Source organism: Herpailurus yagouaroundi, unplaced genomic scaffold, assembly GCF_014898765.1.
Source record: "Herpailurus yagouaroundi ecotype Mexico unplaced genomic scaffold, PumYag 200, whole genome shotgun sequence".
NCBI classification, from domain to species: Eukaryota; Metazoa; Chordata; class Mammalia; order Carnivora; family Felidae; genus Herpailurus; species Herpailurus yagouaroundi.
This window is the reverse complement of record NW_024412431.1, coordinates 1,177,055-1,186,739: the sequence shown is the minus strand read 5'-3', so window position 1 is coordinate 1,186,739 and position 9,685 is coordinate 1,177,055. Positions and strand designations below refer to the sequence as shown.

Here is a 9,685-nt window from a genome sequence, read left to right as displayed (position 1 = left end):
TCGGAGCCTGGAGCCTGCTTCGGATGCTGTGTCTCCCTCTCTCTGACCCTCCCCTGTTCATGCTCTGTCTCTCTCTGTCTCAAAAATAAATAAAAACGTTAAAAAAATAAAAAAAAATTTTTTTAATTTAAAAAAAAATTAAAAAAATTTTTTTTTAATTTTTAAATGTTATTCATTGTGGTAAAATACACATGACATAAAATCGAGCATCTTGGGGCGCCTGGGTGGCGCAGTCGGTTAAGCGTCCGACTTCAGCTCAGGTCACGGTCTCGCGGTCCGTGAGTTCGAGCCCCGCGTCGGGCTCTGGGCTGATGGCTCCGAGCCTGGAGCCTGTTTCCGATTCTGTGTCTCCCTCTCTCTCTGCCCCTCCCCCGTTCATGCTCTGTCTCTCTCTGTCCCAAAAATAAAATAAACGTTGAAAAAAAAATTTAAAAAAAAAATCAAGCATCTTAACCATTTTTAGATGTTCTGCGCAGTGGCGTTAAGCACATTCACGCTGTCATGAGACCGTCCTCACTGTCCTCTTTCAGAACTTTTCAGCTGCCCAAACCGAACCTCTGTCCCCATGAGACCCTGACTCTCCATTTCCCTCTTTCCTGTTGTTTTGTATGTTATTTTCATTTGTCAGGTCATCTCAACAAAGAAAGCCAAACCTCCCAGTAGTAAAAACCTGCAACGCGAACCCCCATTGCCTCGAACCTCCCAGAAGCAGGGACACAAGCCCAGGTGAAGACAAGCCCGTCTCAGCTCATACCCACAGCTCCCCGGAGGGTGTGCTCTCGCTCACCGTCACAAGTAACAAGCTTGGATTTGGTCAGCCTCGGGTGCGTTCCTGACGGTCTTTGGGCTGGGGGGGCACTGGTGTCCCTAAGGGCACCTCGGAGGTCTGCGAGCCCTGGAGTGACATTCAGCAGTGCAGTGACTCAACGACCGAAGACGTTGGCTCATCCTGCGTGGGGAGTGCTGAGAAGCAGACAAGCAGGAAAATTCTGGAAAATGATAATAATGAACATACTGCCTCCCATCCTCACTGCTGCTTTCTGAAGCCCCATTTTCCAGATGACAAAACTGAGGCTTCGAGAAGTCAAGTCACTTGCCTAGCTCTCTTGAGCTCTCCGGAGGCAGGATCCTCTGGCCTCACTCCCGCTCTCCTTCCCAGCTGCCCTCAGAGTGGCTGGGGACCATTGTGACAACGCTGGGTGAGGGAGGCTCTTTGGTCACAATGGGCAGAACTGGACCACGCGGGGACACAGCCTCGGAAGGAACATATGAGCATCTTCTGGGAGACCGGGGACACAGGGAGTCCAGAGGGTCAGGCCGGTGGCCAAGGGCATTTCCTAAGACTCATTAGTCCCCATGCTACCCCTTGAGGTACATCCCACATGCTCATCCCTGATGTGGAAACTGAAGCTCACAGGAACCCGACTGCTTATTGGGAGGTGACCTTGATTTCAATTGTTAGATTCTCCGTAGACTATTGGAGACCTCTCAGCTCTCAACTATTTCAGGTGCCAAAATGATCAAAGAAGCAAACGGAGACTCTGAACATCTGTGGTTTGGTTAAAATGCTTGGCCCCTGTTTTCTAAATATTTTTTATTGTTGTTTTTAATGTTTATTTTTGAGAGAGGGAGAGACAGAGCGTGAGCAGAGGAGGGGCAGAGAGAGAGGGAGACACAGAATCCGAAGCGGGCTCCGGGCTCTGAGCTGTCAGCCCCCGAGCCCGTGAGATCATGACCTGAGCCAAAGTCGGTTGCTTAACCGACTGAGCCGGCCAGGCGCCCCATGGGCCCTGTTTCCTAAAGAGGTCGACATGACCAGTTTTGAGCTGACTCGGTCTGGGCCGGGGGGGTGAGCCTGCGGTACCCCCCCCCCCACCGGGACTGCTCTCAGAGGGGCTGGGAGCAGGGTCGGGGAGACTCCCCTGCTCAGAGCAAAGGCAAGAATGTCCCGGTCGGCTAAATGGGGGGCCGGGAGCCTGGAGCTGGAGGTCAGAGAAGTGGAGAGAGACGTCTATGCCTCTGAGAGTTTCAGGATAGGAAGAGATCCGGGAGAACAATCAGCACCCAGGACAATTGCAGAGGGCAGGAAGACCCATGGTGGGGGGGGGGGGGGGGTGGCAGAGACTGTGGCCAGGACTGAGCAGAGATGGAAGATCCCACATACGGAGGGGAGGGCCCTGGCCTTGACCACTACCTGAGGGTGAGGAGAAGGGGCTCCCGTATCAAAGAGACTAGACTGCAGTGCTTGATTCTAGTCCTCCTTGTGGACCACCCTGCACTGGCCTTGGCACCTGCTGTTCCTTCCGCCTGGATTGTTACCCCCCCCCCCCCCCGCCCCCGTCCCCATATGCTCCTCTCCCACATTTTCCAGGTCTTTTCTCAACTGTCATCTCAGTGACACCATCCCATTTAAAACTCCAACCCTCGTCCCCTCACCACCACCCTCCTATGCTGTGTGATGTTTTTAGGCACAGGACTCAGCTCCTTCTACTAACACCGCCGCAATTTGTAGTGTTATATTTATTCAGCATTGTCTGTCACCCCCATTGTCACCTCCACAAGAGCACTGGCTCTTGGTCTGTTTTGTGACCTGATGTTCCCCCTGCCAAGGACCTAGAACAGGGCCTGGCACACGGTAAGTGCCCAATGAATGCTTTTATCTCTATGCTCTCTGCTTTCCCTGGGGGCAGGCACAGGGGCTAGGCCTGTTTTGTTTGTTTAATTTTTATTCAGAGAGAGACAGAGACAGAGACAGAGACAGAGACAGAGACAGAGTATGAGCAGGGGAGGGGCAGAAAGAGAGGGAGACACAGAATCCGAAGCAGGCTCCAGGCTCCAAGCTGTCAGCACAGAGCCGGACGCGGGACTCGAACCCACCAACGGCAAGATCATGACCTGAGCCGAAGTCGGATGCCCAACAGACTGAGCCACCCAGGCGCCCCTGAGCCTGTTTTTTTAGGAAGTCGTCAGCACCCCCCCCCCCCCCCCCGCCCAATGCCCAGTGCCTGGCGCACAGGAAGGAGTAAAAGCAGCATTGTCCTCAGGCGGGCACTTGCTCAGTCTCATTATCTCCGTCCTCTCACAGGTGGCGCCTTGCCCCCGGATGGCGATGGCCGCGGTCGCCCTCCTGCCATGCCCGATGTCCCGGCTGGACTTCCTCAAGGCCTCGCACTTTGCACTAGGGCCGGATCCGCGGCTGCACGTGGACGCCATGCAACCCACGTCGCACCGGGACTTCCCGGCCTACCCGGGCGTCACCCGCGCGCTGCCGTGCCAGGAGCCGCCCGTCAGGTCCTTCTTCCGACAGGACATGCGCGCCGCAGGCGCGGAGCTCCAGTCGGAGGCGCACCGCGCGTTCGCGCCCCTGGAGCCGCAGCCGTCCGCGCCGTCGGGGACGCGGGAGCGCACCCTAGCCACGCCGGCCACCAACTTGCGCGTGTACGCGCCCGCGCGCTCCCGTACCGGCCTCTCCACCGCGCACGCGGACTTTGGCTGGCCGGAGCTGCCGGCGCGCGCCAGAGAGCAGATCCGCGGCGCGCGCCTCATCTTCGACCGCGACTCGGTGCCTCCCGGCGACCGAGCCAAGCTGCGCATCCCGCCCACCACCTACCGGGCGCTTTTCCCGCCCCACGACGCGTGCCCGCGGCCCCGCGCGCCCTGCAGCCACTTCGGTGAGCGCGCCCACGCGCCCCACGCGCCCCACGCGCGATTTGCCAACCCCTAGGTTCTCCAGGCCCGCGGGGATTCCGCGCCCTCTCCCAGGGGACATTTGGCAAAGTCTGGAGATCGTTTTGGTTGTCACGACCCGCGGAAGGGGGTAGTCCTAGCAGGGAATGCATGGAGGCCAGGGGTGCTGCTGAATATATCCTACCGCGCACGGGACAGCTGGCCCTAGTAAAGAATTACGGGGCCCCAAATGTCAATAGTGCCGAGCCTGAGAAAACCTAGAACTTCCCTGAGCCTCAGTTTCTACATTCACTGAATGGCATAGCTCCTGAATTTTTTCGAGGGGCTGTGCCCTGGGCAGAAGCATGAATGGTGGTTTGGACAAATCTGCTAAGTGCCCCCCACCCCCGACACACACACGTCCCAGGCCCGCCACCATAGTAGTTATGTGAGTCTGAGCAAGTCGACATCTCCAAGTCTCGATTTTCCTCCTCTGCAAAATGGGTGCAACAACAGCGCCCCACTTCATAGGAGCTGGTGAAGCAGAAGAGCCCGGAGTGCATGAGGCACCTGGCGTAGAGTGAGCGCTCAAAAAAGACCAGCTGTCGTTTGTGTGATTTTCCAATTCTGTGACTCGGGGGACCTGCCGGTGGACATCACTAGGCAAGAGTCCCTCCAAGCTGGAGTCAGGGCTTGTCAGATCTGGATTTGACTCAGTTCTGGTTTTGAATTTCGTGACTTCTGGCAAGTGACTTGATTTCTCTGAGCCCCCGGAAGGCTGTAGAGTGGGGAGAATATTACTCTCAAATGAGGTTTGAAGCACTTAGCCTAGATTCCTGGCTCTGGTCAGGTATGTTGGTAGCTATTCTTGTTACCATTATTTGTATTATCTTGGCTGTTTTTCCACAACAGCCCTCGGGGGGGGGGGGGGGCTAGTCAGGACTGCCCACCTCCCCTTTCCAGGCAAGGAATCGAACCCCAGTGGGCCTGAGGCTGCGTGGAACCAATGTTGTTCTCTCTCTCCTCTTGCTCCTCCTCAGGGGGCAGCAATGCACTCCAGTGGGACCACAGGAGACAGGACGATGGGACCTCCTACCAGAGACAGTTTCAGGCCCTGCCAGGCCCACCTGCCTCGATGTGTAAGAGGGTAAATCGAGGTGGGGCTGGTGCTGCTGGGGAGGGCAGTGATGGGGGCTGGGTGGTGCCGCCCTCTTCCCACCTGTGTCCACCCACAGGCCTCCTCCAGTGTGGAGCTGGGAGACTCCAAGATTGGCTATGGGCCCGTGTGCTCCGAGCAGAAACAAGCCTACGGGCCCCAGGGTCTGCCCCCAGACAGGTACTGTGGCCTTCCACCAGGGTGGAGCAAAGGCCTCTCAGCGACAGGTGGAGTGTACCACCTGAGGCTCTCGAGCCAGTACTGTGGGTGCCCCTCACCTCCAAGCAAGGCCCACTATTGCCCAGATCTCCCACCAGTAGCACCCCACAGCCTGGCCTTTGGGAAGCCTGCCCCTCTCCCGTTTCCTGGGAGTTGCAAGGGCCCAGATCAGATCTATCTGATCATAGAGCGGATCCTCCCTTACCTGCAGGTATGACAAGGCCCAGGCCTCGGCCCACATCCACTATGTGAATATTCGTCCTGGAGATGGGCTCTTCCGTGACAGGACCACCGAGGCTGAACATTTCTACCCCCGAGAGCCAGGTGGGAGTCTGCTGCCCACCCTGCCCCCTGCTTCCGCAGCAGCCTCCCAAGTTGGCTCAGCACCTATTCTGTCGCTGGCAGAACGTTTTGTTCTTCACCACGACCAGACTCCGGCATCGCACATCCTGGAAGGAAATCGGTGCCCCGGCCCGGGCAGCCTCACCACCTCCGTGCACTTCTTCCACGGCCAGGTCAGCAGGAGGGGGGAGAAGGCTCATCAGGGACAAGGGTTCCCTAGACGGTACGGATAGCAAGTGCAGAGGCCTTGAGGTGAGAGTGAGCTCGACGTGTGTGTGTGTGTGTGTGTGTGTGTGTGTGTGTGTGATGGGGGGGGATCTCCTGGATCTATCTGCGGGATCTAAGGTTAAGTCAGTTAACCACTCCCAGCCTCAGTGGCTCTGTCTGCAAAATGAGATACAATGCCAACTCCCAGCACCAGCACGTGGGGCCCAAGGAGGGTGTGAGCTGTCCAAGGTCGTATAGCGCTCACCTCTTCTCTCCCGCCCGAGTTCTGGGACACCCCGCACATTTGGGAGCTTCCCAGATGCCATGTGGTCCTACAGCCACTGCCCGTGAACAAGCCACCCAGCTGCCACGTGCCTCACGAGAAACTGCAGAGTCACGTGGGCCTAGGGGAGTCCTCGCTGCTCGGACAGTTCTTCCAGACCTCCACTGGCACAGACTACTGCTCCCCGGGCACCATCCAGAAGCCGCAGAGAGCGCCCACTCTCCACTTGCTGCCTAGCAACCTGCCCCAGGGCACCGGCGGTGAGCTCTAACCCCGCCCCCGCCGTTCTCGCCCCGCCCACCGCCCCACTCTAGCTCCGCCTTCTGAGGAGCTAGATTCCACCTCTTGAACCAAGATCCCAACTCTGCCCCCCACCCACAACCTCGTCCCGTCGAGGATCTGATTCTGCCCCCTCCCCCCACCCCACCTCCGCCATGGCACCGCCCCCTGCATGACCATAGTCCCGCCCCTCCCCATATCTGCCCTCACCTGAACCCTGACCCCTGCTCTTCAGTCGGACTCTGGCTCCGCCCCCTGACCAACTAGACTACCCTTCCTGCCCCCCCTCCCCCGCAACAACTCCGTGTTTGCCCCGCCCCTGGCTCCTCCCTTCTCCCCTCCTCCTAGTCCTTCCTTCGCTCTAACTTCACCTTGGGTTCAGGCTTCGCCTGAACTCCTACTCCGTGCTTAATCTCACCCGTTCCTGCCCCAGGGCCCTGCCCCTCCTCCCTTAGCCCCTCAGCTCAACTACCGCCACCCAAATCTACAGAAACAGATTTTTTAACCATGAATCAGAAGATGCTGAAGCCGCATAGAACAGCTCCCGCCTCCGTGACTGACGAGATGCTACAGCGGGTGAGGGAGGGGGAAGGGGTATCTCCCTGACCGGTAACCCCCCAAAGCAGTGTAGTTTTGTCCCAGGATGATAACGCCGTGACCTCAGGCCCAGAATTAGTGTCAAGTTCGTTCAGGGTCACTCTACGGTGACCCCAGGCACAGGGTCATCTTAATGTCACTCCAGCCTCAAGGTCATCCCTAGCTCATCTCCAGGGTCATTTCAGGGTCAGCTCAAGGACATCTTTATATCACCAGCCACAGGTATACCCTCAGCTGAGGGGTAGCTCAGAGTTGCCTAAGGTCACCACAGCCCTGGGGTCATTCCAGGGGTCCCCCGGTTTCTCTCCAGCTTCCCATCCAGCTCCTGGGGCAGCCCAAACTGGGACACCTTTTGCCTACCTCCTCAAAGCCCAATCATCAGCCTTTGCTGCTCTCAGGGTCATATGGGGACCACGGGGTGGGCCAGGTAGGTCAACCACCCTTCAGGCTGTCCTGCCAGGCTCCCGTCCTGACTCCACAGTGCAAGTATAACCACATTGAGCCCCCGCTGGGTGGACAGCGCTTCTTCTCAACCCAATACAAGGATGAGTTTGCCTTCAAGTTCCAGGGCCCAGCGGTGCTGAGATCGGCCAACCTCCAGGACAGCCATGTGCCTCTGGGCTCCCCCCGCCAGTGGGTCTGTGGGTCTGGGAAGGTAGACCCTCAGACCCCCCAGCCCCGTACTTATCCATGCCCTAGCCAGCAATAAACACTGCCTTGGCAACATCTCACCCCTCCTCATTAGTCAGCCATGAAAGATGATGCTTGGTGGGATGGAGACTGTACAGGAGAGAGTGACTCCATCAAAAAAAAACAAAAAACAAAACAAAACCCAAAAACCTTAACACACACTTCCATGGGCCCTGAAGGTCACCCCACTCTGGGCAGGGAGGCCACTGTAGTTCGTACAAGGGCTTGGCAGTTGGACTCAGTGTAAGGTGTCAGGTGCACCACCAAATCTGAATGATGTGAAGAGAGTGGAGTCAATGTTGAACCGGGCACTGAGGTGAAGTGTTGAGAACCTAGGCTCCCAGGGCTGAATGGACAGGCTCCAAATCTTAACTCTTCTGTCCTGGATAGTAGTCTTGGGCAGGTCACTTCATCCCTGTGAGCCTCATCTGTTTGCTCATCTGTAATGCAGAGATGCAGGGCAGTCCTCTCGTTAGAATGTTATAAATGAGAAATGTGCACACGTGTCCATGCGTGTGGCTGAGGGTCAAGGAGGGAGACCACTTCCCTTCTGAGCATGAAGGTGACGAGGAAAGAGGAAGATGAGGGTAAGGGAAGGAGCTTTCCATCGTTGAGAGGCTGGGTGGGGCCCAGAGGAGGGACAATGAAGGGGTGGAGAAGCTGAGAGTGGCCCAGCGATTTTCTCCATTGTGGTTCACCCACAATGCCCTGGCTGGCTGGGCAATTGGCCCCCAGGTCAGAGCTGGGTCTGGGGACAAACGAACGAAAACCATCAGGATATGATCAAGTTCAAGGGGGTAGATGTCCAGCCAGGGACAAAATGAAGAGGGTGGAAAGGAGGAGGCTGGGGTGGAGCCCTGAAGCCAGTCCTTGACAGGGCTTGACAAGCAGGTCAACAAATGGTACCTTGGACAGCGCCCCCATCTTGAAGGTCTCGGGTGTGGTGAGATTGCTCTGTCTGGGAAAAAAATGGGCGTTGGTGGCCATGCCCAGGGCCTGCTTCAGTGGGCTGCCGACAATCTGGTTTTGGGGAATGAACATGGCTCCCTGACTCCGTAGTCAGACCTTCAAAGACCAAGGCCTCCCATCCAACGAGCCACTGAGAGCCAACCTCAAGCCCAACCAGGAGCCCTCTCCCCATGGGCAGCAATCCTGTGAGGCCAGGTTGTCATTTACACAGGAAGGGCAGGAGTCCAGCTTTGGGCCCTACAGAATAAGATGGCCCTTTTGGCTGCACTCACATTAGCCATGCAAGGATCTGCTAGCTGCAAAACACCTCTTCTTGCTTTCACTAAAGATGTACATGACACATTTGTGAATTACCTCCTGATGAACCAGGATTTCTCAAACCCAGTACTATTGACATTTTGGATGGGATCATTTTTTATTGTTAGAGGCCCTCTGGTGCATCATAGGATGTTTAGCATCATCCTTGACCTCTACCCGCTAAGGGCCAGCAGCATTCTCCCTCTACCCCAGCCAGTTGTGACAACCAAAAATATCTCCGGGCATTGCCAAATGTCCCCTGTGGGGAAGAGTTGTCTTGGTTGACAACCACTGCAATAAACCCAGCCTACAAAGATCCCCAGGACAAAATCAGGCTCTCCTGATGAAGCTGGTCTGTTTGTTGACAAGACTACTCTTTTTTTTTTTTTTTTTTGACTACTCTTAACAAAAAGGCTATTCCTTTTTGCCTTGCCTGCCAGGAAGCTGAGAAAGCTTGCTTTGGTATTCCTTTCCATGTAGCTCTGGTTGCAGGATTATTTGTGCTCCTTCCTGGTTCTAGGAGTGGTTTGAAGCAACAACCCAGACACCAGATGAAACATAATGGGTAGGAGTTACAAGGAGGCAGATTTCTGCACAAATTGAAGCATTTTCTAACAATGGAATTGACTAGCCCTGGGATGGGTTGCTGGGAAAGAATGAGAACTCCACTAGAAATATTTTCAGTGCAGAAAGATACTTCATCATGATTTGGGATGTATTTTATGGATTTATGGCTACCCTTCCTGTATTCCACTCACCCCTTCCCACCACCAAAAAAGGCATTTCATATTAACTACAGAAACCCAAAAGGCTGATAAAATAAGATGAATAACATAGGATTGCACCTGGGAGAACAGATTAATTTTTTTTTTGAGAACAGATTAATTTTTAAAGAAAAACATTTCATCACCGAGCAGCAGAATTCAGACCTGCCACTTACCTGCCTGTCTGTCCTTGGGCAAGTGATGGTGTGCTCTGAT

General features: G+C 55.6%; 1 protein-coding gene across 1 annotated transcript; it reads left to right on the top strand.

Annotated features, from left to right (window-relative positions):
* Nucleotides 1-476: 476 nt before the first annotated feature.
* On the top strand, nt 477-7,475 carry SAXO5 (stabilizer of axonemal microtubules 5). The gene is made up of 9 exons (XM_040449787.1): nt 477-1,371; nt 3,086-3,671; nt 4,707-4,813; nt 4,902-5,002; nt 5,253-5,365; nt 5,447-5,556; nt 5,929-6,133; nt 6,643-6,728; nt 7,231-7,475. Exons 1-9 carry the CDS (start codon nt 1,357-1,359, stop codon nt 7,456-7,458), a joined length of 1,551 nt encoding a protein of 516 aa, XP_040305721.1. The 5' UTR covers nt 477-1,356; the 3' UTR covers nt 7,459-7,475.
* The last annotated feature ends 2,210 nt before the right edge of the window (nt 7,476-9,685 follow it).